The following is a 27,514-nucleotide window of genomic DNA, read 5'->3' as shown; positions in this document are numbered from 1 at the left end:
ACCTTTGACATCTGCTGGTTGTGCAAACAGTAACTTGAACAATATTTAGTAACATGTCCCCCTCCCCCTCAGGACTTTATAGTGACCGTGGTGTTCTCCTTCATGTGGCTGGTCAGTTCTTCAGCCTGGGCTAAAGCCCTGTCGGACATCAAGGTGGCCACAGACCCAGATGAGGTGCAGGAGCTCATGTCTGCCTGTAAGGTCATGACCAACAAGTGTGGCTCAGTGCAAGGACCCCGCTGGTCAGGCCTCAATACCTCTGTGGTGCGTCCGAATGCGAACTGCACACTACCAAAACACACATTATAAACCATAGTATGTTTGTTTTGCTGTGATACTCTGTCTCAGTCACACTTTATTTAGATAGTCCAGCTAGTCCATCTGTAGATACTCTACAGATGGTCCTACTGTCAACAAACTATCTGTTGATGAGCAACTGCTTGCTAAGTTTACAGTTAGGTTTGGAATAATGGTTAAGGTTAGGGTTAGTAGATAGTTGAAATCTTACTGATCTTACTAGTCTTTAGAGCAGCGACAGATGGACTATCCAAATAAAGTGTTACCTCTGTCTCTCCCCAGGTGTTTGGCTTCCTAAACTTCGTCCTGTGGGCAGGAAACATCTGGTTTGTCTTCAAGGAGACTGGTTGGCATAAAGGAGGACCAGCTCGGTACGCTGGAGCGCCTCCCGAAAAACAGGCTGAGACAATCAACCAGCAGCAGCCCTACAACCAGGGCAGTTTTGACCAGTCAGGAGGCTACAGCGCCCAGGGAGACCAGGAGCAGGTATCAGAATACAGTCCTGTGGGCGGACCCACCTCCTACTCCAATCAGATGTAGCTTTGCAGTCTGATTGTCACACTGAAGGTGGGGGGGACATGCAGTTCTTAGGTAGAAATATTCTGGTGCCAGAAAAAGTAAGTTGTCGATTGGTACAGTTAAACAGAAGTATTTTGGAGTATTGTACATAAAACTAGATTTTGGTTACGTTTTTAGATGTGTTGTCCTGAATGTTGTATTGCCTGTGTGTTGAGTCTGTTGATATTTTCTCATTTTCGGTGCTAGGTGCTATGCCACAGAACCTTTTAACTTGATGTCTTTTTCATTGTGGAAGAAAAATGTGGTATACAATTGTATAATTCTTGAAGTTTCCTACATAGTGTTGACAAAGTGCATGCAGTTGTGCTATGTGTTACTATGCCTGTTTGTGCACATTGTATTTACGAAACCGGCAGGATTTCATCTCAGAGTTACAGTAAGGTATCAGCAGTAGTTTTACCTCACAAACGCAACATTTAAAGTGTTGTTCTAATTTTTCATGAGCAGAAATAAAATATCCCAATAATTTTCCATATGCACAAAAAGCTTATTTCTCTTAAAATTTTCTGCACAAATTTGTTTACATCCCTGTTAGTGAGCATTTCTCCTTTGTCAAGGTAATCCTGCATGCAGGGTTTATGATCAGTGTAGTTACCGTTTCATTACACAAGATGCCCTTGCTCTAAAGGGGCTTTATGTGTTGGTTTGTGGGAAGTTTTTGATGTTAGTGTTAACAATTGTAAATGGGAAAAGTGTTTCTACCTGCTCTGTTTACAAATGGTCGCTCATGATTCAAATGAAAGGACTAGTTTTTTAAGCTGCTGTCAGACTACTGTGAAATGATGAGTCATTTCATACACCTCCGAGAGCGAGCTAGATGAGTCCATTTAAGCACAAGGCCCCAGTGAAAAAGGCCCAGAAGAACCTAGTTGCAATTAGAACAGTCAGCTCGGCCAAGCTCGTCTGTATAACCATTAGTGAACCCCTTCCATTTTATCTGTCATGTTTTCTCTGTCTTGAATTCAATAAACAAAGTCATTCAGGTTTCTCTATGACTTTCAAAAGTTTGTGAAATTAATAAAAATAGGCCTAATTAGAGAATGTCTGATAATATTGATGATGATGATGATAATTAATTAACCCTGTTTCTTGAGCTCCAAAGCATGTGGCTTGCATTAACCAGATAACAACAAAATATGAAAAAATACAATAATTAAACGTCCATGTATGTACTTCCCTTCTGTCCGTGTAACATTATAATGTGAACAATCTGAAAACCACTTACCAGCATTATTATTCTGTTCAAGATTACTGAGTGTGGATGATATTCAAGCAATTTCAATAATCCTGATAAAGATGTTACACAAAAAACAAAAACATTAGTGTTTTCTATTTCTCTCTTTGGCATTTGCACAAAGAGCTTTTGGGAACAATGGGTAGTCAGGCCAGTGTCCCTAATGGGTTAGGCACTAACTCCAGAACAAACCTGACCAAGCCCTTACCCTGCCCCGACCAATGTCCCACTCAGTTCCCAGATAGAATGCCGCCTCAAACACACTCAGCCTGGTTACCAAAGTATTGGGCCATGGCCCATGAGCGTCTGTCAGATTGTTGAGCAGAAACAGCGTTTCCCCAGAGAGTCAGGCAGTTATGTCTGTTGACCTTTGCTCCCTCACCAAAGTGAAGGAATTCTGCTAACAAACGAACCTAAACCCAGACGATTAAAAAGTGGCTTTATGTCTCAAAAAACAAGATGATCAGTGTTGAGGAATCCATGGGTGTTGAGTCCAGCAATCATTTGTCCCCAAGCTTTGGAATGAAAGGAATTTGGCTGCAATTGGTTTAACTTGGGAATCTCACAATGAGCATCTGACCTGAGAACAGATTCCTTACTGCTATTCTCAGGGAACAGCACTTCTGGATTTAACAGAAGATCCAATCTGACTGTATCACTTTTCTCTCTCAGCAAAAATATTCAAGTATGTCCCACCAAGGCAGGGGTTCTCTCTCTCTCTCTCTCTCTCTCTCTCTCTCTCTCTCTACCTCTCTCTCTCTACCTCTCTCTCTCTACCTCTCTCTCTCTCTCTTGCACCTGCTGTCTGACCTGTTGCACCCTCTACAACCACTTTGATTATTATTTGACCCTGCTGGACATCTACGAGCATTTGAACATCTTGAAGAACAAACTGGATGTCTATTATTATCATCTCTACCCGGCACAGCCAGAAGAGGACTGGCCACCCCTCAGAGCCTGGTTCCTCTCTAGGTTTCTTCCTAGGTTCCTGCCTTTCTAAGGGTTTTTTCTAGCCACCATGCTTCTACATCTTCATTGCTTGCTGTTTGGGGTTTTAGGCTGGGTTTCTGTATATTACCTTGTGACATCTGCTAATGTAAAAAGGGTTTATGTGGTGAAAAGGCCTATTTGTGTGGTGCTAAAATGTTATAATGTTCCCTCTCCCCACGTGAGAATATGACTCGTTGACAAGTTGACTCCCTGCGTAGCCTAACTCACACTAAAATGGCTGACATAGGCCTAACCCGAGAAATAAAAAGAAAGGTTAAAGGAATAGGCTACAATAGCATCATGGAAACAGGTGCTGCGCGAGTGAAATCCCCAGTTTGGAAGGACATCAACACGGTAGATTGATTATGGATACACAGCCTGCACAAAGTGCACAAGCAAAACAAAGTATCAATTAGGATTATTACATTAATTCAGGCTTTTGTTCATTAGACCATACATAGGCCAAATCAAGTTTAAACCTGTGCAGCTGGTAAACGTTTGAGCAGTGGTGTAAAGTACTTAACTAAAAATACTTTAATGTACTACTTAAGCAGTTTTTCGGGGTATCTGTACTTTACTTTACTATTTTATTTTTGACAACTTTTACTTTTACTTCACTACATTCCTAAAGAAAATAATGTCCTTTTACTCCATACATTTTCCATGACACACAAAAGTACTCGTTACATTGTGAATGCTTAGCAGGACAGGAAAATGGTCCAATACACGTACTTATCAAGTGAACATCCCTGGTCATCCTACTGCCTCTGATCTGGCGGACTCACTAAACACACGCTTCGTTTGTAAATGATGTCTGAGTGTTGGAATGTGCCACTGGCTATCCGTACATTAAAATAACAAGAAAATGGTGCCTCTGGTTTGCTTAATATAAGGAACTTGAAATTATTTATACTTTTACTTTTGTTACTTCAGTATATTTTAGCAATTACATTTACTTTTGATACTTAAGTATATTTAAAGCCAAATACTTTTACTCAAGTAGTATTTTACTGGGTGACTTTCATTTTTACTTGAATCATTTTCTATTAAGGTATCTTTACTTTTATTCAAGTTTGACAATGGGTACTTTTTCCACCACTGAGTTTGAGTTGCCAACAGCTTACTTATGTAGCCTATCTTTGCAGCCTATATTCGACTCTGGGAATGGTTTATTTAAGTTTTAATTAGGTATAAACTATATGATTATCTAGACAATATTGCATGTCAATGTATTGTTTTGTTATGTCAGCTATATGCTTTCATTAGGTAAGAAGGCTAATTAGAATGCTCTTTTTCTCAAAGTAATTTGAGTGATGCATCGGATTGTGAAAATAAAAATATATCATTCTTAATTCATGGCATGGTTTCCTTTTATACAATGTTGAATAGACATGCAGAGAAATTAATTAATGTGGGGAAAGGAATTAGTAATAATAGCCTACTAATAACAATAATAGTAAAGCCTACTACTCTGGAGTCATAAAAACAATGACATAAATTGATGTTATATGATGGGTAACGGGTCGGCTCTTGGAACAATTCTATGCGGCGTGGTGAGGGTGCGGCTCCAAAAAACTGACCCGTGCAAGTACTCTATTACATTCTAGCATGGCTATCTAGTGACTACCCTCCGAATACCTGATCATCATCAAGACATCAGAGTGCCCTCCTGTGGATGTGTAGGTGCACTGCATCTCTCTGGAAGGGTTTTGGATCAGGGCACACTGTGCTAGTAGCATGGCCTGCCTGACTGGCTGCAGTGTTGTCCTGTGTGGCATCTGTATCTGTGCGTTTCTCTCTGCTCCAAAAGGCTGTGGTCATTAAGAGCAGGACCAATGCAAGAGGCCTTAACTCCACTCTGCAGACACTTTTCTCTGTCACACGTGACTGATGTCTCTCTCTGGATATCACTCTTTTATCCCATAGACACCCTGACATCCAAGGTCATGTATAGAATATGTATATTTTCTCTGATGTCAGGGTGTCTGTGTTGGGGTAACATAAGGATATCCAGTGACAATATACTGTACACTGTAATGACTGGACATGGAAAAGCATAACTAAATTGTATAAGTCATATAGGCCTAATCTCCTGAATTTATTCAAGGAACATCATGGATTTTTTCATAACCAAGGGTGTTTCAGCATTTTCAATAATGTGAACATTTTGTCATTTCTTTCAGGGTCATGAGTTGAAACCAAAGTACAAGGAGATCTTTAGCTGAACTGGAGGGAGATAATGAGAGGAGGATAGCGCTCTAATGCTTTCTGCTCCTTCTCATCAGCCCGTTTGTCACTTCAGATCTGCTAACAGAGATCCAGACAGCTAGCCTGCACGCGCTAGCAAATTCCACTCCATCTCTTTACCTCGTTAACTTGGCAATGCTCCATCCTTAAAAGACACAGCATCTCGCCAAATCTCCAGGCAGCAGGGTGCTACCACTGGACCCTACAGTGTGACTCAACAATGGAACTGTCTTATAATGATATTAAGTGAAACAAAGAGCCATCCTCTCTCTCTCTCTTAATCATCAGAACCAAATGATTTTCAGACCTTACTCGGGGTAATAATGATGTTCAGGGTCAAGGGTGACTGATACAGAAAAAGTATTTATTTAATTGAAAGAGTGTGAATAAAACCATGAAAAGCAATGGACATAACCATTGATGAGAACACAAAATTACAAGTCTAAAACTAAATTGATAAACTAAAATGTATATATATATATATTGATCAAAAGTTTTATATTATTCCAGGGTTTTTCTTTATTTTTTACAATTTTCTACATCGTAGAATAACAGCTCTGCACACTCTATTTTAGAATAAGGCTGTAACTTAACAAAAAAAGTCAGCGGGTCTGAATACTTTCCGAATGTACTGTATGTATCTGTTTCAATCCAGTCCAGGCCACACCACCGGTCCATTGGGCAAAAACCAGACTCATCACTTATCTGGTGAAATAGGGACATCTAGTGGTGTAAAAAGAGGACAGCCCATAGAGGACATCCTACCAAACCTGTCTGTCATTGGGGATGTTGTAATCTCAGTTAACCCAGAACTGAAGTCTCGCATAATAGAGCCCCACAGTGGAGGTGTCATAATAGCCATAAAACCTAGGGGTCAAACAGGGAAATGGTTCTAATAGTTTTTTTCACCATTTAATTTTCTCATAGGGGATTTTAGAAACACTTAAAATAAGGGCTGTGTTTCACGTAGGTTTACCCTGGTGTGATGTTTTGATAATAAATTTGAAAATGGGAAAAATTAATGGTAGAAAAACCATTTAAAAAACTGGATGTCGTTTTGGTGGTGGACCACTCTTGATACACATGGGAAACTGTTGAGCGTATAAAAACTGTTCTTGACACAAACCGGTGCAGCTGGCAACTACTACCATACCCAGTTCAAAGGCACTTAAATAATTTGTCTAGCCCATTCACCATCTGAATGGCACACATACACAATCCACATACACAATCCATAAATTGTCTCAAGACTTACAAATCCTTATTTAACCTGTCTCTTCCCCTTCAACTACATTGCTTCAAGTGGATTTAACAAGTGACATCAAAAAGAGATCATAGCTTTCACCTGGATTCACCTGGTATGTAAAAACGGCTAACTGGAGCTCGTCTGAGTGGTTGGCTGTGAAATGCCTAACTTGTGTTGATTGCTTAGGTTCTGCTCAATACAGTGTTGTCCGGTTAGAACACGATGTTAAGGCCCATTACTCTCGTAATTGTCACACCACACACACACACACACACACACACACACACACACACACACACACACACACACACATGGGCAGGGGCAGTGTCCAGATGTGCATTTCCAAGCGCTCTGATTGGTTGGGAATGGCAGGGCTATGATGGGTGAGGGATAACTAAGGTAGGCTGAACAGCCAAACTAACAGGACTTAAGGGAAACTGAAGGGACTGTGAGGTGAAGTTAGGAAGAGAGGAGAAGAGAAGGACGGACATTTTTACATGGTCATCTATGTCACTGAAAGAGCAGGTGTTCATAATGTTTGTACAGTCAACGTATGTTAAAATGGCTTTCCATAGACCATTTGAAAATGATAGAGACTTCTAGTGGTCATTGATGGCTTCCACCACGCTTCCGCTATTTTAAAGTAGTCATCTGGGTGGGAATTCCTATGAGTTGTAGCCTCAATGGGCTACCCATGCTGTCACAGACACTCAGGCCTGTAGGGAAGCTAAAGTCATTCCGCTACCCAAGAATAGTAAAGCCCCCTTTACTGGCTCAAATAGCCGACCAATCAGCCTGTTACCAACCCTTAGTAAACTTTGGGGTGGCAGCGTAGCCTAGTGGTTAGAGCGTTGGACTAGTAACTGGAAGGTTGCAAGTTCAAACCCCCCCAGCTGACAAGGTACAAATCTGTCGTTCTGCCCCTGAACAGGCAGTTAACCCCTAGGCCGTCATTGAAAATAAGAATTTGTTCTTAACTGACTTGCCTAGTTAAATAAAGGTAAAAATAAAAACTTCTGGGAAAAATTGTGCTTGACCAGATACAGTGCTATTTCACAGTAAACAAATTGACAACAGACTTCCAGCACGCTTATAGGGAAGGACATTCAACAAGCACAGCACTTACACAAATGACTGATGATTGGCTGAGAGAAATTGGCGCTAAAATGATTGTGGGGGCTGTCTTGTTAGACTTCAGTGCAGCTTTCGACATTACTGATCATAGTCTGCTTCTAGAAAAACATATGTCACCCCCTGCTATAATGTGGATAAAGACTTACTTGTCTAACAGAGCACAGACGGTGTTCTTTATTGGAAGCCTCTCAAATATATTTTCATACAAACTTCTTCAATTTAAGAATGATGAAGGCCACTGTGTTCTTGGGGACCTTCAATGCTGCAGACATTTTTTGGTTCCTTTCCCCAGATCTGTGCCTCGAAACAATCCTGTCTCTGAGTTCTACGGACAATTCCTTCGACCTCATGGCTTGGTTTTTTCTCTGACATGCACTGTCAACTGTGGGACCTTATATAGACAGGTGTGTGCCTTTCCAAATCATGTCCAATCAATTGAATTTCATCTCAGCTGTCAATGTAATTTAGTTAGGTACAATTTTTTTAATCCTGTGAACAAAATTGTTGTATTGTTACTGTATTAATTGTTTTTGGCACCATAGAATCTCTCTCAAATCAAAGTCCTTAAGAGTTGTTTTACATGTTACATTGAATAGGGTGTGGCAAACATGCTCATGTTCAATGTTTCAGTGTTCAAAAGCTAATGCAAAATGAAAGATCATGAAAAACAAAAAATATGTGGTGAGAGCTGGTGTATACAAGGGGTTGGAACCAAAACTAATTGTTTCGTTCAGTGTTCCAACCAGCAAAATAAAAAAGTAGCCTACAGGTTTATACCGCTCCTTTTTTAACCTGCGAAATCAGTCTATTAAATTTGTTTTTTTATTCGGCTCATTAAATTACTTCTCCAATCAGTGAATATTGAGCAGGCAAGCTAGTTGTTTACATGCGTGCTGGACAGACTAGTGTAGCCTATGGCACAAGATGCGACCGCAATTTTGGGGATGGGTGAGAGGACTGAGGCATCTTATGACCAGCAAAATCTGAATTAGGTCCACAGATTTATACCTAAGGAGCAGCTTCTATGGAGGAACTTTGGATGTCTTTTGAGCTAGCTAACTAACATGTGTGAAGAGAGGCACCAGAATTAAAAACACGTTTTACCTGTTTGTAGTTAATAAATCTAGCGTGAAATGTGCCAACTAGGCTTATTGGCCAATCTACAGTTGCTATATCCCATTGCTGGCTTGCTTCTGAAGCTAAGCAGGGTTGGTCCTGGATGGGAGATCAGATGCCGCAGGAAGTGGTGGAGGCACTCTTCCCTCTGGTCTAAAATAAAAATGTCCCAGGGCAGTGATTGGGACATTTCCCTGTGTTGGGTGCTGTCTTTTGGATGGGACGTTAAACAGGTGTCCTGACTCTATGGTCACTAAAGATCCCATGGCACTTAGCGTAAGAGTAGGGCTAAATTCTTAATCATCCCCAGCTTACAATTGGCTCATTCATCCCACCCGCATCCCACCTGCTACATTCTCTATATGGTGGATACATATACATTTGTGAGAGGATCCTCAAACCCAAGACATGTTAGTGCCACGGTGAATATAGGAAAACAACAAACCCTGGCTACACTACCAGCTTCCCTAACCCCACTGACATTCTAATGAAGAGAACGTGGAAGAGCAATTGACAACTTTATTCAGCAAAAATACATACAGGTATTATAAAAACAAAATGTCAACTCAAGTGAAACTTCATTGTTCAAATGCAAAGCATTATCAAAATAATTGTACCTAACTAAATTACATTGACAGCCGAGATGAATTCATTCTCCATTCTCCATGGAGCTTTCCTGAGCGTCATCATTCTCTGACTTCTCATCATCTGACAAAACAAAATACATGAACATAATTACAGAAGGGTAGTGGATCTCAATCGCTTAAGTAATAATGCCTGAAGCTGGTGTTTGGAGGATATATTGGTACTGGTGTGAGGCCTGAGACGAAGTCACGGCAAAAAGTGCAGCCAGAAGAGCAAAGTAGCTGCATTTGCACTACGCTGTTTTCTAGGTGACATTTAATGAAACTGAAGCTAGAAAGACCGCAAACTAACTGCACTTCATTTGACCTGTTTTCTATTGATAGTGTATACATACAAAACTACTGGTCAAAAGTTAACATCTAATCATTCAAGGGTTTTTCTTTATTTTTTACATTGTAGAATAAGTGAAGACATCAACACTATGAAATAACACATATGGAATCTAGTAACCAAGAAAATGTAAACAAATCAAAATATATTTTATATTTGAGATTCTTCCAATAGCCACCCTTTGCCTTGACAGCTTTGCACACTCTTGGCATTCTTTAAACCAGCTTCATGAGGTAGTCACCTGGAATGCATTTCAATTAACAGGTGTGCCTTGGTAAAAGTAAATTTGTGGAATTTCTTTCCTTCTTAATGCATTTGATCCAATCAGTTGTGTTGTGCCAAGGTAGGGGGATATACAGAAGACAGCCCTATTTGGTAAAGACCAAGTCTACACCACTGCAAGAACAGCTCCAATAAGCAAAGAGCAATGACAGTCCATCATTACTTTAAGACATGAAGGTCAGTCAACCAGGAAAATGTCAATAAGTTTGAACGTTTCTTCAAGTGCAGTCACAAAAACCATAAAGTGCTATGAAACTGGCTCTCATGAGGACCGCCACAGGAATGGAAGACCCAGAGTTACCTCTGCTGCAGATAAGTTCATTAGAGATACCAGCCTCAGAAATTGCAGCCCAAATAAATGCTTCAGAGTTCAAGTAACAGACGCATCTCAACATCAACTGTTCAGAGGAGAATCAGGCCTTCATGGTTAAATTGCTGCAAAGAAACCACTACTTAAGGACACAAATAAGAAGAGACTTGCTTGGGCCAAGAAACACGAGCAATGGACATTAGACCGATGGACATTAGACCGGTGGATGATCTCTGCATGTGTATTTCCCACCGTAAAGCATGGAGGAGGAGGTATTATGGTGTGGGGGTGCTTCGCTGGTGACACTGATTTATTTTGAATTCAAGGCACACTTAACCAGAATGATTACCACAGCGATAGGCCATCCCATCTGGTGTGTGATTAGTGGGACTATCATTAAAATAAAATAGCCCTAACACACCTCCAGGCTGTGTTAGGGCTATTTTACCAAGGAGAGTGATGGAGTGCTGCATCACATGACCTGGTCTCCACAATCCCCTGACCTCAACCAAATTGAGATGGTTTGGGATGAGTCAGACCGCAGAGTGAAGGAAAAGCAGCCAACAAGAACTCAGCATATGAGAGAACTTCTTCAAGACGGTTGGACAAGCATTCCAGGTGAAGCTGGTTGAGAGAATGCCAAGAGTGTGTGAAGTTGTCATCAAGGCATAGGGTGGCTATTTGCAGAATCTCAAAATATAAAATATATTTGGATTTATTTAACTTTTTTGATTACTACATGATTCCATATGTGTTATTTCACAGTTTGTTTTCACTATTATTCTACAATGTATACAATAGTAAAAATAAAGAAAAACCCTTGAATGAGTAGGAGTTCAAAAACTTTTGACCGGTAGCGAACAAACATAAAAATGATGATGCTTCGTGATTTCGACTGGCTGACAAAAGCTGCCTGCCTGATCCCGACACATTCATTACTATGGGACATCTGGAGATGGAATTTGAATATTGAAACAATGTTGCAAATGTCAGAGACAGACAGCAAGGTTTATAGAAATCTCCGCTGTTGAAAACTAGATGTTAGTCTAAAATGTGAGAATGTCTAGATGCTTTTTAAAGTAGAGAGTTTATAAAGTGAATGGCTGGACTGTCGAGACAGTGGATTGCGCAGTCTGATGGAACAGAGTAAATAGCATTTTAACATCATCGATTTAGCCGGTGGTAACCTTTGGAATAGAAACCATCTGGAATGCAGTAAAAAAAAATAACATTCAGGATCAGAACCACCCCTTGTATAATGATCGCCACACAGTCCAGCATACCCATAGCCCATCTTGCCATAGGAGAGCACAACGGCAACAGTCATACTTACTCTCCAGTGTCTGCTGTAGTTCCTGGATGGTACTGAGGAGCACATGGAACTGTTTCTTCCTCAACTCCAGCTGAGGGACAAACAGAAAATATATTCAGAAAACACCATAGAAATCTATAGTTAAATAAAATGTTATTTGTCAAACGCGCCTAATAATAGGTGTAGACCTTACAGTGAAATGCTTACTTACAAGCCCTTAACCAACAATGCAGTTTAAAGAAAAATAAGTGTTAAGAATTTACTAAAATGAAGTAAAAAAAATTAATATATATTTCTTGAAGAGCAACAATACAATAACATTAACAGGGCTATATACAGGGTGTACCGGTACAAAATCAATGTGCGGGGGCACAGATTAGTCGATAACATCAAATAAAACACACAGGAAACAGGCCTACCCTACCTTATCTTCCACATTCTCTTTGATGTGAGACAACTGCTGGAGCTCTTTGTCAAGTGCCTCCAACTGCCTGTGGTGAATTTTTTTTAAAAGGTCACATTTAAAATCGAAATGAATATCGGCATGTGCATGTATACCTGTACATGTTGGCTGCCTCCATTAAAACATGTAGAGAAAAGAGGCCATACACTCACTTCAGTGTTTCATGGCGATCTGGATGTTGCTGGATGACCTTTGCCAGTGCATCATACTCTGCAAAATTAAAGGACACCAGCGACATTTAAGTTTACTCCAGTACCAGATTCCTGTACTAAAAGTATTGACACAAGACTACCGTAATTGCTGGACTATTAAGCGCACCTGAATATAAACCGCACCCACTGAATTATTAAAAAATATGCATTTTGTACATAAATAAGCCGCACATGTCTATAAGCCACAGGTGCCTACCGGTACATTGAAACAAATTAACTTTACACAGCCTTTAAACAAAACACGGCTTGTAACAAAAATAAATAGGCTTTAACGAAACACGGCTTGTAACAAAAATTAAAACAGTAGCCTACAAAGGAAGTCATTGGTCACCATCTTCCTCCTCCTGTGCACTGAAACCACTGAAGTCATCTCCTTCGGTGTCGGAGTTGAATAGCCTTAGAATTGCTTCATCCGATGTTGGATCGTTTTCATTGTCGCTCTCGTCACTTTCATCCGGAGGCAAATACCCCGCTGAGCTCATGCTGCCCCTTCAACACGCAGCAGTCCAGCCTTTCGAAACCCGTTGATGATAGTGGATTTTTTGACAATGCTCCACGCTGTCAGGACCCACTGGCAGACTTGACCATAAGTTGCTCTTCGCATGCGGCCCGTTTTAGTGAAGGATTTCTCCCCACTTGTCATCCAAGCCTCCCACTGAACACGGAGCACCACCTTAAATGCACGATTTACACTGATGTCGAGTGGCTGCAAATACTTTGGGCCATCTGCTTTTCTTCCCTCTGAAAGGTTTGTTGTCTTTTTGCACTGTCAGTTCCTCACACTGCTGTTTACAAAGTCTTATAATCGACTCATTAAGGCCAAGCTCCCATGCAGCAGCTCTATTTCCTTTTCCAACAGCCAGATCGATCGCATTCAACTTGAAAGCTGCATCATATGCATTTCTCCGTGTCTTTGCCATGATGAGGGTGACAAAATTACTACCGTAATCAGAATGATGGGAAGTTTGAGCGCGCTCGATTTACATCACAATGCCGCGTCATTGTATAAATCAAATCAAATTGTATTTGTCACATACACATGGTTAGCAGATGTTAATGTGAGTGTAGCGAAATGCTTGTGCTTCTAGTTCCGACAATGCAGTAATAACCAACAAGTAATCTAACTAACAATTCCAAAACTACTGTCTTATACACAGTGTAAGGGGATAAAGAATATGTACATAAGGATATATGAATGAGTGATGGTACAGAGCAGCATAGGCAAGATACAGTAGATGGTATCGAGTACAGTATATACATATGAGATGAGTATGTAAACAAAGTGGCATAGTTAAAGTGGCTAGTGATACATGTATTACATAAGGATGCAGTCGATGATATAGGGTACAGTATATACGTATGCATATGAGATGAATAATGTAGGGTAAGTAACATTATATAAGGTAGCATTGTTTAAAGTGGCTAGTGATATATTTACATCATTTCCCATCAATTCCCATTATTAAAGTGGCTGGGGTTGAGTCAGTGTCAGTGTGTTGGCAGCGGCCACTCAATGTTAGTGGTGGCTGTTTAACAGTCTGATGGCCTTGAGATAGAAGCTGTTTTTCAGTCTCTCGGTCCCAGCTTTGATGCACCTGTACTGACCTCACCTTCTGGATGATAGCGGGGTGAACAGGCAGTGGCTCGGGTGGTTGATGTCCTTGATGATCTTTATGGCCTTCCTGTAACATCGGGTGGTGTAGGTGTCCTGGAGGGCAGGTAGTTTGCCCCCGGTGATGCGTTGTGCAGACCTCACTACCCTCTGGAGAGCCTTACGGTTGAGGGCGGAGCAGTTGCCGTACCAGGCGGTGATACAGCCCACCAGGATGCTCTCGATTGTGCATCTGTAGAAGTGCTTTTGGTGACAAGCCGAATTTCTTCAGCCTCCTGAGGTTGAAGAGGCGCTGCTGCGCCTTCTTCACGATGCTGTCTGTGTGAGTGGACCAATTCAGTTTGTCTGTGATGTGTATGCCGAGGAACTTAAAACTTGCTACCCTCTCCACTACTGTTCCATCGATGTGGATAGGGGGGTGTTCCCTCTGCTGTTTCCTGAAGTCCACAATCATCTCCTTAGTTTTGTTGACGTTGAGTGTGAGGTTATTTTCCTGACACCACACTCCGAGGGCCCTCACCTCCTCCCTGTAGGCCGTCTCGTCGTTGTTGGTAATCAAGCCTACCACTGTTGTGTCGTCCGCAAACTTTGATGATTGAGTTGGAGGCATGCGTGGCCACACAGTCGTGGGTGAACAGGGAGTACAGGAGAGGGCTCAGAATGCACCCTTGTGGGGCCCCAGTGTTGAGGATCAGCGGGGAGGAGATGTTGCCTACCCTCACCACGGCCCGTCAGGAAGTCCAGTACCCAGTTGCACAGGGCGGGGTCGAGACCCAGGGTCTCGAGCTTGATGACGAGCTTGGAGGGTACTATGGTGTTGAATGCCGAGCTGTAGTCGATGAACAGCATTCTCACATAGGTATTCCTCTTGTCCAGATGGGTTAGGGCAGTGTGCAGTGTGGTTGAGATTGCATCGTCTGTGGACCTATTTGGGCGGTAAGCAAATTGGAGTGGGTCTAGGGTGTCAGGTAGGGTGGAGGTGATATGGTCCTTGACTAGTCTCTCAAAGCACTTCATGATGACGGAAGTGAGTGCTACGGGGCGGTAGTCGTTTAGCTCAGTTACCTTAGCTTTCTTGGGAACAGGAACAATGGTGGCCCTCTTGAAGCATGTGGGAACAGCAGACTGGTATAGGGATTGATTGAATATGTCCGTAAACACACCGGCCAGCTGGTCTGCGCATGCTCTGAGGGCGCGGCTGGGGATACCGTCTGGGCCTGCAGCCTTGCGAGGGTTAACACGTTTAAATGTCTTACACACCTCAGCTGCAGTGAAGGAGAGTCCGCACGTTTTCGTTGCAGGCCGTGTCAGTGGCACTGTATTGTCCTCAAAGCGGGAAAAAAAGTTATTTAGTCTGCCTGGGAGCAAGACATCCTGGTCCGTGACTGGGCTGGATTTCTTCTTGTAGTCCGTGATTGACTGTAGACCCTGCCACATGCCTCTTGTGTCTGAGCCGTTGAATTGAGATTCTACTTTGTCTCTGTACTGACGCTTAGCTTGTTTGATAGCCTTGCGGAGGGAATAGCTGCACTGTTTGTGTTCGGTCATGTTACCAGTCACCTTGCCCTGATTAAAAGCAGTGGTTCGCGCTTTCAGTTTCACGCGAATGCTGCCATCAATCCACGGTTTCTGGTTAGGGAATGTTTTAATCGTTGCTATGGGAACGACATCTTCAACGCACGTTCTAATGAACTCGCACACCGAATCAGCGTATTTGTCAATATTGTTATCTGACGCAATACGAAACATATCCCAGTCCACGTGATGGAAGCAGTCTTGGAGTGTGGAGTCAGCTTGGTCGGACCAGCGTTGGACAGACCTCAGCGTGGGAGCCTCTTGTTTTAGTTTCTGTCTGTAGGCAGGGATCAACAAAATGGAGTCGTGGTCAGCTTTTCCTGGACATTGGCAAGAAGAATGCTAGGGAGTGGTGCACGGTGTGCCCGTCTCCGGAGTCTGACCAGAAGACCGCCTCGTTTCCCTCTTTTTCTGAGTCGTTTTATTGGGTCGCTGCATGGGATCCATTCCGTTGTCCTGTTTGAAATGCAGAACACAGGATCCGCGTCGCGAAAAACATATTCTTGGTCGTACTGATGGTGAATGAAACCTAAGATGACCTGGGGTACTAATGTAAGAAATAACACGTAAAAAAACAAAAAACTGCATAGTTTCCTAAACCGCGAGGTTCAAAGTGTGGGAATAAAGTAGCGGCTTATAGTCCGGAAATTACGGTAATCAAATTGTGCAAGTTAAAACAATAGCTAATTTCCCCAAAATGTATATAGCCATCTTGCACTTTAATGCATTTTTAAGTAAACCCGGGTAACCTCACCTTGACGATTCTTTCGTATTCTCTTTGCCCTCTGGATCTCCTTTTTGCATTCTGATATTTTATCATGTGCTGATGTGATGTTTTGTTCTGAAGAGAATCAAATATGGCGTGATTATAAGTTCTGACAGTAGAACAGTGTAATGCAGGGTTGCCTAACTCAGTCCAGGAACAAGTACGGGAACCCTTGTGTAAAGGACTGAGATGCCATTTCTCTCACCAATGTCAGTGTATATTTTCTCATAGTTTTCCATTTCCCGGAGGTTCATGTCATACACCAGCAAGGTCTTCCCCATTGAGAATTCACATTGTGCCAATGTACCCAACATCCTCTGGTACTGTGTGAATCTGCAAAGAGGAATACATTACAATTTCACTTTGAGATAGTTTACATAACAGTTGATGTAAACATCAACGAAAGTCAAACACCATATAAATATATACACTCACAAAACTATGTGGACACCCCTTCAAATTAATTGATTTGGCTATTTGTGTCACATCCATTGATTACAGGTATATAAAATTGAGCACACAATCTCCATAGGCAAACATTGGCAGTAGAACAGCCTTACTGAAGTGCTCAGTGACTTTCAGCGTGGCACTGTCATAGGATGCCACCTTCCCAACAAGTCAGTTTGTCAAATTTCTGCCCTGCTACAGCTAGCCCGGTCAACTGTAAGTGATTTTACTGTGAAGTGGAAGAGTAGCTCTGGGAGCAACAACAGCAAAGTGGTAGGACACACAAGTTCACAGAATAGGACCACCGAGTGCTGAAGTGAGTAAAAATAGTCTGTCCTCTGTTGCAACACTCACTACCAAGTTCCAAACGGCCTCGAAGAAACGACAGCAAAATAACTGTTGGTTAGCAGCTTCACGAAATGGGTTTCCATGGCCGAGCAGCCACACACAAGCTGGAGTGGTGTAAAGCTCGCCGCCATGGGACTCTGGAGCAGTGGAAATGCGTTCTCTGGCGTGATGAATCATCCTTCAACATCTGGCAGTGTGACGGACGAATCTGGGTTAGGCGGATACCAGGGGAAAGCTACCTGCCCCAATGCATAGTGCCACCTATGGTGGAGGCGGAATAATGGTCGGGGGCTGTTTTCATGGTTTGGGCTAGGCCCCTTATTTCCAGTGAAGGGAAATCTTAATGCTACAGCATACAATGACATTCTAGACAATTCTGTGCTTCCAACCTTGTGGCCACCATTTGGGGAATACCCTTTCCTGTTTCAGCATGACAATGCCCCTGTGCACAAAGCGAGGTCCATACCGAAACGGGTTGTCGAGATTGGTGTGGAAGAACTTGATTGGCTTGCACAGAAACATGACATAAAACCCTTCAAACACATTTTGGATGAATTGGAAAGCTGACTGCGTGCCAGGCCTAATCGCCAAACATCAGTTCCCGACATCACTTATGCTCTTGCGGCTGAATGGAAGCATAGTGCTACAGTTTTAATATTCATCAATGCATCAAACGGTTGGCTGGACTTCACTAAAGACCCGTAGATCTCTACATTACTCCTTTTTGTTTACAAGGACCTTCTTCAAAAACATACGTCTTATCGAACTTTGCTGTTGAAGTGTGGCCAGAATTACCAAACCACTTCACAGGATTGGTTAACTCTTGAGATTCCTAGGTTCTCCACCGAGCTAGGTAAATCTGTTTTTAGTTTTAATGCCCCATACTGCTGGAACAGAATTCTAGAAGACAATTCATCTTGATGTTCTGGTGCTGTTTAGGCAATTTACAGTATTGATTTGAGACTTATTTGTGGAGGAATCCAACTGTTTTTCTTGGTGATTTGTGCGGTTCTATTTGTGCTTTACATCTAGCCACCATCCATATGATGTGTATATTCGATGTGTATATTCGTGTTGTATTATACTGGGTGCATTTGAAAAAGAGACCTAGGTTTCAATATGTCTACTGTTAGAATTAAAGGTTAAATAAAACACAAATACATAAACATTGTCAGTCAAATCAACCTCTCCTTGAAAGCAATGATTGGTGGTAGCTAACGTTAGCTAGTAACAACAACGGCGTATCACACAAGGCAGAGCAGTCACATTTACCCTTCTTCAGGAGACCCAGTTGAATTGCACCATTTGGTGAAGCTCTTCAACAGAACATTGATACGTCTGTCGTCTCCAGCTCCGTCTCCATCAATGAGAAGACGTTTTCGAATAACTTCGTCTGTAATGGAGAAGTTCGCAATGAGCACATTGACCTCCAGACCTACAATTTTTGCAAGCTAACTTTAGCTTCATGGCTGCTAAACTACATTCACACTGGTTGATCATGACAAACTCAAAAAGGTCCGCCATGGACACTTATGTAAAATGATGTAGTTAGCCAAACACAAGAGATATGTAGCGCCGATCACCACGTACTCATGAAATACTGAACACATTGATTCACTAGCTAGCACATTAGCTTGCATACCTAACAAATACATGTAACGGTAGCTAGCCAAACAATGTAGCTGAGGCCTTCAATAAAATATTAAAATGTAAATTTCAAAGATGCATAATTATTTAAGACATGTATGTGCTTCATGATTAAGAAACCAATTTCAACACATTGGGTAATATCAAACGATTAACGATATTACCATCAGTTACTGCACCCATTTGCCCAGCACGAAGTTTCTTCTTTGAATAAAACGTTACTTGTTCAAGGAAATATGCTGCGCTAAAACAACTCCGACGTGGGAACTCGGAAATCTTCGACGTCAGTGCGCTCAAAACAACTGGGAACTCGTTAAAAAAACACTCCCGACTGTGAAAAATCGATGTGAACGGTCATTCAATTCGGAATTCCAGTCAGAAACTCGGGCATCTTCTTAGAACTCAGAGCTGAAGATCACTGGCGCCATGATTTGACCTCGTTTTTTCCCCGAGTTCCCAGTTGTCTTGAAAGATCCAACAAAGACAGGTTTGGAAACTCTGTTGCACCAATAAACAATGCTACTGGAAATGCCCCACCTTTATAAAAATGTTTAAAAAATACACGCATTGGTCAGTAGGCCTCGTGTTAATTGTGACAGCATGCGACTCACATGAAACTGCCCTCTTCGTTCACCATTACGGTGCATTTATTTTGCTGAAAATTGTTACTTGGCCCCTTTGACGAGACACAAAATGGCACCAGTTTCAGATCTTTGAAACCGCGTGCTGGCAGCGCAGCGACGTGCGTGCTGGTGGAGTGACGTCTGCGTCCCATAATGCATTCTGGTAAACAGACATGGAAGCACCTGGTAAAGACCTCCACAGTCAGTGAGCATTGCATTCGTTCTTTTTTTCACGATCTTCTTACTTTAATATCTGCCACATTCAACAGATTTTCACCTATCTGCCATCATATTTGCACCCCAACGTCCAGGACCCTTGTAAGTGCAAATACATAATGTTCCTATTAAGGCTGTTAATTACTTATGCTGTGCTTTTGCCAGCTTCATTGGAAGACATGGCTGGCCAGCTAGCTAGCTAGCAAGCTTACTTGGGCTAGCGCTAATGTTAGACGCTCTTCGATTGATTGCAAAATTAGCTACATTTTGGTGAGATGGGCATCTTTTACAGCTAATTTCACAGTCAGGTGATATATTTTGTGTTTGAATCTGTAGTTATGTCATGAGTTATGTCATGTTATTCACTTGGTTTTAAGTGATGCAATCTGGAATCCAACATTCCCAGAGCTAACGTTAGCTAGGCAACTGTCAATTTGCCCATGGTGTCAGTCTGAGATGCAAGTACAGTCCCTAACTAATATAATACTAGTATCTAATATACTAATACCAGAACCAGTATCTGGGCAGAGGAGACGATGAATATGACGAGTTTATCGTCTCCTCTGCCCATATATTGGTTCAACTAATACCTAGCTACCATATAGCTATGTTGTTTAGCTAACTAGTTAACTTCACATAGACATAACGTGAACGTGTTTAACTTCTGTTTCTGGCAAGCTGTTGGCTACTTGGCCAACTAGTTTTTTTGTGCCTTATTTTAGCAGCTAACTTGAATTAATTTGTGCAAATGTAGGGTAATTCGACAAATTGTTGAACTTGTGAACATAATCGTTGAGGGATGTGCACTTCACAGTACAATGTCAATGCCACCATCAGCTGTCAGATGACAAGTGTCATTTTTTCTTTTTTCCCCTCGATGAGCCACTATTAAACATGAGTAAGTATGATGTTACTTTTAAGCTTGTCTCAATGGAGTGTAAATTATGCGTAAATTATGCTATGTGCCACAGTGTTGTTAGGTTCATATGGACAGTCATTTGCATGATTCTAGTGTGCGTTGGTTTTTGATTAGTGTAACTGACAAACCAAACCAAAAGTAGCCTAAAGACATTGTGTAAAACAGGCTTAATATTTGTTGTTCCTGTTGCTGCAAATCTTTTTCATTATTTTGACACAAACATGTAATTTACTCAAATAATACATTTGACCTACTAGATAGCTAATGTTCTTGATTAGTAATTGTTTTAGTCAAGTTAACAAGTGGTTTCGCTCCATGTCACCCACCATCTCAGATTGTTCTGAAAAATCGTTTCTGTAGTTAGAAACAGATAAGATTAGCATTCCTGCAATGTTATTTTGTTGATATATATATATATATATATATATATTTTTTTAAAAAAGGTAATCCCTTTTTGTCCCTAATTTCGCTTAACCCTGAAGCCAGCTGCACCAATGTGTCGGAAGAAACACCATACAACTAGTGACCTTGTCAGCGTGCATGCGCCCAGCCTTCCACGGGAGTCACTAGAGTGCAATGGGACAAAGACATCCCGGCTGGCCAAACCCTCCCGTAACCCGGACGACGCTTGGCAAATTGTGCGGTGCCCCATGGGTCTTCCGGTTGCAGCTGGCTGCAACAGAGCCTGGACTCGAACCAGGATCTCTAGTGGCACAGCTAGCACTGATGCAGTGCCTCAGACCACTGTGGCACTCGGGAGGCCCTTGAATTATTATTTGATATCTGAGAAATTAAGCTATTTGATTGCACCCAAATTGGCAATTTTATAGCATGAATATAATATTGAATAAATATAGTACCTATCATCCTATTTGGGCCAAACCTTCTTTCTATCAATGAGTAAGACATGAGGAATCCAAAGAAATGGTCAAAAGCCACTCATGGACTCTGCCACACCCCACCCCAACCCCACACCAACCCCACCCCACACCAATCCAACACCAACCCCACTACTTGTCAGTTGGCTGACAAGTAGTGTAGAGTTGCGGCTCTGAGTATTGTTTCTTCATTCTATGTAATGTACTCTATGTGAATTTGAAGATGTTTTTTCCCCCTGTTCAGAGAAATTAGTCATTGAAGTTGTTAGGCTTATGTCCCATCCTACCTTCTGATATTACCAGGTTCTGACCATGAGATTATGCTGTTCCTGCTTTTAGGTGATTTTTATTTTATTTTAAGAATCCGCCCCCTCAATGTTAAAGGGATAGTTGACCCCAATTACAAAATTACATATTTGTTTACGTATTCTGTATGCAGTCTATGGACAAGGTATGACATCAACCCATGCTTTGGATTTGTTTACCTGGCCACTGTTTCAAATGCTAACATTTTAGCATTTGTGGCCTAAATCTAATGCAAGTCAATGGTACCTATATTAGCATTTTCAGGCATCATATCCAACTATAAGTAATATAATGGAGTTCCACAAACATTTTTTTTGATACTGTAGGATGATTTGGATATGAATGCAGATATGATCTGCATTACCGTGCAGCCGTATTCATCGACCTAGCCAAGGCTTTCGACTCTGTCAATCACCACATTCTTATTGGCAGACTAAACAGACTTGGTTTCTCAAATGACTGCCTCGCCTGGTTCACCATCTACTTCTCAGACAGAGTTCAGTGTGTCAAATCGGAGGGCCTGTTGTCCGGACCTCTGGCAGTGTCTATGGGGGTGCCACAGGGTTCAATTCTCGGGACGACTCTTTTCTCTGTATACATCAACGGTGTCGCTCTTGCCGCTGGTGATTCTCTGATCCACCTCTACGCAGACGACACCATTCTGTATACTTCTGGCCCTTCTTTGGACACTGTGTTAACTAACCTCCAGACGAGCTTCAATGCTATACAAATCTCCTTCTGTTTCCTCCAACTGCTCTTAAATGCAAGTAAAACTAAATACATGCTCTTCAACCCATTGCTGCCCGCCCATCCAGCATCACTACTCTGGACGGTACTGACTTAGAATATGTGGACAACTACAAATACCTAGGTGTCTGGTTAGACTGTAAACTCTCCTTCCAGACTCATATTAAGCATCTCCAATCATCCAAATTAAATCTAGAATTGGCTTCCTATTTCGCAATCAAGCATTCTTCACTCATTCTGCCAAACATACCCTCGTAAAACTGACCATCCTACCGATCCTCGGCTTCGACGATGTCATTTACAAAATAGCCTCAAACACTCTACTCAACAAATTGGATGCAGTCTATCACAGTGCCATCCGTTTTGTCACCAAAACCCCATATATTACCCACCATTGCGACCTGTATGCTCTCGTTGGCTGGCCCTTGCTTCATACTCGTTGCCAAACCCACTGGCTCCATGTCATCTACAAGTCTCTGCTAGGTAAAGCCCCGCCTTATCTCAGCTCACTGGTCACCATAGCAGCACCCACCCGTAGCACGTACTCCAGTAGGTATATCTCACTAGTCATCCCCAAAGCCAATTCCTCCTTTGGCCACCTTTCCTTCCAGTTATCTGCTGCCAATGACTGGAACGAACTGCAAAAATCACTGAAGCTGGAGACTCATCTCTCACTAGTGTGAAGCACATGCTGTCAGAGCAGCTCACAGATCACTGCACATTTACATAGCCCATCTGTAAATGGCCCATCCAACTACCTCATCCCCTTACTGTATTTATTTATCTTGCTCCTTTGCACCCCAGTATCTCTACTTGCACATTCATCTTCTGCACATCAATCACTCCAGTGTTTAATTGGTGTATTGTAATTACTTCACCACCATGGCCTATTTATTTCCTTACCTCCCTTATCTTACCTCATTTGGACACACTGTATATAGACTTATTTTTCTACTGTATTATTGACTGTATGTTTGTTTATTCCATGTGTAACTCTGTGTTGTTGTATGTGTCGAACTGCTTTGCTTTATTCTTGGCCAGGTCGCAGTTGTAAATGATAACTTGTTCTAAACTAGCTTACTTGGTTAAATAAAGGTTAAATACTGTGAAAATACTAATATTTGTACCATTGACTTGCATTGGATTTCTGTCACAAATGCTAAAAAGTTAGAATTTGACACAGTGGCCAACGAACCAAAAGCATGGGTTGCTGTCATAACTTGTCCATAGGCTGCTTACAGGGTCAAAATAGCCCTTTAACATTTGAAGTGGGTATTTCTTAACCTTTTTCACCTAATAGAGGGAAGCAGCACCATCTAGTGGTTAGGACATGGTAACATCAGGAGGTAGGATGGGACATAAACCTAACAGCTTAAATGACTAAGGGGAAAAAAACATCACCAAATTCACTGAGAATACATAGAATGAAGAAACAGTACTCTGAGCCGCAACTACATACTCGTTGTGGGTGTGGGAGTCCCTGTGTGGCTTTTGACATTTCTTTGGATTCCTCATGTCTAACTCATTGTTTTGAAAGAGGTTTGGTCCAAATTGGATATTTATTGAATATGACATGAATCATATGAATTAAAATTGCCAATTTGGGTGCAATCTATTAGGTTAATTTCTTAGAGATCAAATCTTAGAGATCTATTTGAATCGAAATAATATCAAATGAATGCTAATATTATGTTTCTCATAACCAAAATTATTTCAGAACAATCTGAGATGGTGTGTGTCAAATCCTCTTTCTTGTGCTTTTAGAGGTGGAACGACCCAAGTGACTCTCACTATTCATTTGCGTGTAGACTTAATGCAGCTAATGCTAGCTAACCAGTAAATAAACAAACTAACCTAGGCATTTTCTGGCTCTCTGGATTTCAAAGTCATTAGGCCTACTTGCTAGTTGTACAATTTGGAAAATGTGGCTTTTGAATGAACTAAGCTTAACTCCTCTAATAATAATATATGCCATTTAGCAGATGCTTTTATCAAGAGTCTTAGTTATGCGTGCATACATTTTACATGTGGGTGGCCCGGGAATTGATCACGCAACCCTGGTGGTGTAAGCGCCATGCTCTACCAACTGAGCCATACTAAACCACGAGATAAGGTCTCTCCTATCATTGCTAATGGAGCCTACACTATGTTCCTTACTATGTAGGACTTAGCGATACGCCCTAAAAATCATAACTCTATTTTTCTTTTTTTTAATAATACTTTTTTATTACTTTTTTTATAGACGTATGGACAATTCATGATGTATATCTTTAAATAAAAAAATATGTTTCTCGAAATAAGCTTTGTTGCATGATTAAAGGTCAATACACTGCATCTAAAATTATACCTATACTAAATATAAGCCTCCCACATCCATAAGATTCACTAACCTGCTTTCGTCCAATAATCACTGATCTGTCAAAGAAAATGTTTTTTTTAAACAAATGTAACCAGAACCATGCATAATGCACATCCACTAGTAATGACCAACTTCTTGTAGCAGGCATTATAGAAAAAATGTACACAGCTCTCATAACCAATCTCTCAAGCACAAGCCCACGTGCTAGTGAGTAACCAGTTAATCTTTATATTTAATGTCTAGCCAACTTGGATCTATTTGCTTGCTAACAAGGTGGAACGGTTGAACTGTTATGAATACACCCTCCTGTCTGTCTTCAAATGTTTCAACAACAGCCTATTCACTTTGTTTATATAGTGAAGTCAAGTGGCCTACCTGGTTAAGGAGATGCATATTTGTCCGAATGAGAACAAGTTTCCAATGTTATGCTCATTGCACATTTATAAAACACAGACTAGACAGCTAATACATGACAGTCTGTGGCTAAAATGCTGCGCGGTACAGGTAGCAGCGACAGAAACTGAGCATTCATTTTACACAATCATGTTAATTGATAAGCTTGTTTTTTGTAGGGTCTTCTCTGTTCTACTTTTTGGGAGTTGAGACACAAAAAGGATAACTTGTCCTCTATTACAGTAATGTCTCAATGTGTTTTCTGTGTCCATATGACCTATTCTGTTGGACCAAACCCTCAAATGCAAATAGCGAGTTTAAACCGCTTGCTGTCAGAGAGGAAGAAGTTCTCTTTCGTTGTTGTGATTGGCAGGGGGAGAGCTTGGTGTGTGTGTGACTGAGAAAGTGTACAGAAGGAGCAAAAGAGACGATACCAAAAAGAGAGAATGCTCATTAAAAAAATTAAGAGAAACTATATTCTTGTGATACAGTCATTTGGAACATTGTGCTAAAATGTACATTTGGTTTAATAAAATGAAATTGATATATCGCCCAGCCCTTCTACTACACTTAGCCTAGTAGACCTAGGCTAGTTGAAGTCGTTATGTAGCCTAGGTCTATATTGTGTTTTGTGATTTAAGGATGTGTACAGGCCTCACTAGTATGTGCAGCTGAACGGAAATGGAAGAAAACAACATTCTTCCACTCCCTCTTCTCTACCTTCTCTACCTTCTCTTCCTCTGTATCTGCTGCTAAAGCCACTTTCTATCACTTCTGCCTCTAACCCTAGGAAACTCTTTTCCAACTTCTCCCCCTTCCCGTCCCTCCTCCCTCTCTGCGGACGACTTTTTGTCAGCCACTTTGAAAAGAAAGGTTGACGACATCCGCTTCTCATGGACTCCTATTGAGTCCACTGGTCCCACTCACAAAGAACTACCCAACACATTGATATTCTTCTCTCCTCCCTGTTCCAGATCATCTCTGGAGACCTCCCATGGTCCTTTGTAGCTGAATCGGTAGAGCATGGCTCTTGTAACATCAGGTAGTGGTTTTGATTCCCGGGACAACCCATACGTAAAATGTATGCACGCACGACTGTAAGCCGCTTTGGATAAAAGTGTCTGCTAAATAGCATTTATTATTATTATTATTCCTCACTTCAACAACTCATCCCTGACCACTGACTGCGTGCCCTCTGATTTGAAGATGGTCAGAGTCGCTCCCCTCCTCAAGAAACCAACACTCGACCCCTCTGACATCAAACTACAGACCGGTATCCCTTCTTTCTTTTCTTTCCAAAACACTTGAGTGTGCTGTCTATAACTACCACTCCCGATCTTCTTGACGCTAACCAGTCAGGCTTCAAGACGGCTCACTCAACGGAGACCGCTCTCCTCTGTGTCATGGAGGCACTATACTCTGACATGGCTGACTCTCTGTTCTCATCCTCCTAGATCTATCTGCTGCCTTCGACACCATGAACCATCAGATCCCCCTCTCCACCTTCTCAGAGCTGGGCGTCTCATATTGGCAGGTCGCACCTACCAGGTGACGTGGAGAGGATTTATTTCTGCACAAGGTCCTCTCACATCAGGGCTCGGTTTTAGGTCCTTTCCTCTTTTCTCTATCCACCAAGTCACTCGGCTCCTTCATATCCTCACAAATGATATCTCTCCGATCACTGCTATGCAGATGACACTCGACTTATTTTCTCCTTACGCCCTTCTGACACCCAGGTGGCAACACAAATCTCTACGTGCCTGTCAGACATCTCAGTTTGGATGTCGGCCCACCACCTCAAGCTCAACCTCAACAAGACGGAGCTGCTCTTCCTCCGGGGGAAGGTCTTCCCGCTCCAAGACCTCTCCATCACAGTTGACAACTCCACGGTGTCCCCCTCCCAGAGCGCCAAGAACCTTGGCGTGACCCTAGAAAACACCTGATCGTTCTCTGCAAACATCAAAGTAGTGACTCGCTCATGTAGGTTCATGTTACAACATCCATAGAGTATGAACTTTTCTCACACAGGAAGCATTGTAGGTCCTTATCCAGACACTTGTCATCTACCGTCTGGACTACTGCAACTCTTTGTTGGCTGGGCTCCCCGCTTGTGCCATCAAATCGTTGCAACTTATCCAGAATGCCGCAGCACGCCTGGTATTCAACATTCCCAAGTTGTCCCATCTCACCCCACTCCTCTGCCCATTCCACTGGCTTCCAGTCAAAGCACGGATCTACTTCAAGACCTGGTGCTTGCCTCACGGAGCAGCAAGGTGAACTG

The 27,514-nt window shown here is 41.9% G+C and overlaps 3 protein-coding genes across 5 annotated transcripts in view; 2 read left to right on the top strand and 1 right to left on the bottom strand.

Annotated features, from left to right (window-relative positions):
• The window catches only part of LOC115145713 (synaptoporin-like), a 32,996-nt gene extending 28,626 nt beyond the window's left edge, over positions 1 to 4,370 (top strand). The window contains exons 5-6 of the mRNA XM_029687238.2: positions 73 to 264; positions 580 to 4,370. Coding sequence (XP_029543098.1) covers positions 73 to 264; positions 580 to 837 — 450 coding nt within the window. The 3' untranslated portion in view covers positions 838 to 4,370. The remainder of the gene's footprint in view (positions 1 to 72; positions 265 to 579) is intronic.
• Positions 4,371 to 9,348: 4,978 nt separating this feature from the next.
• Positions 9,349 to 19,342, bottom strand: thoc7 (THO complex 7). The gene is made up of 8 exons (XM_029674953.2): positions 18,957 to 19,342; positions 18,418 to 18,538; positions 16,556 to 16,683; positions 16,339 to 16,425; positions 12,338 to 12,395; positions 12,147 to 12,213; positions 11,744 to 11,813; positions 9,349 to 9,551 (listed from the first exon to the last, which is right to left on the bottom strand). Exons 1-8 carry the CDS (start codon positions 18,973 to 18,975, stop codon positions 9,493 to 9,495), a joined length of 609 nt encoding a protein of 202 aa, XP_029530813.1. The 5' UTR covers positions 18,976 to 19,342; the 3' UTR covers positions 9,349 to 9,492.
• A 54-nt stretch (positions 19,343 to 19,396) lies between these two features.
• The window catches only part of LOC115138239 (ataxin-7-like), a 48,350-nt gene continuing 40,232 nt past the window's right edge, over positions 19,397 to 27,514 (top strand). The window contains exons 1-2 of one of the 3 annotated variants that reach the window (XM_029674903.2): positions 19,563 to 19,601; positions 19,685 to 20,529. The gene's annotated coding sequence lies outside the window, so the exon portion shown is untranslated. Of the gene's footprint in view, positions 20,530 to 27,514 lie in introns of all 3 variants that reach the window. The other 2 variants (XM_029674912.2, XM_065000277.1) reach the window with 2 other exon arrangements.

Source organism: Oncorhynchus nerka, linkage group LG2 (genome assembly GCF_034236695.1).
Source record: "Oncorhynchus nerka isolate Pitt River linkage group LG2, Oner_Uvic_2.0, whole genome shotgun sequence".
Classification (NCBI taxonomy): Eukaryota; Metazoa; Chordata; class Actinopteri; order Salmoniformes; family Salmonidae; genus Oncorhynchus; species Oncorhynchus nerka.
The sequence above is the reverse complement of the archived record's forward strand: the minus strand, read 5'-3'. Positions and strand labels throughout refer to the sequence as shown.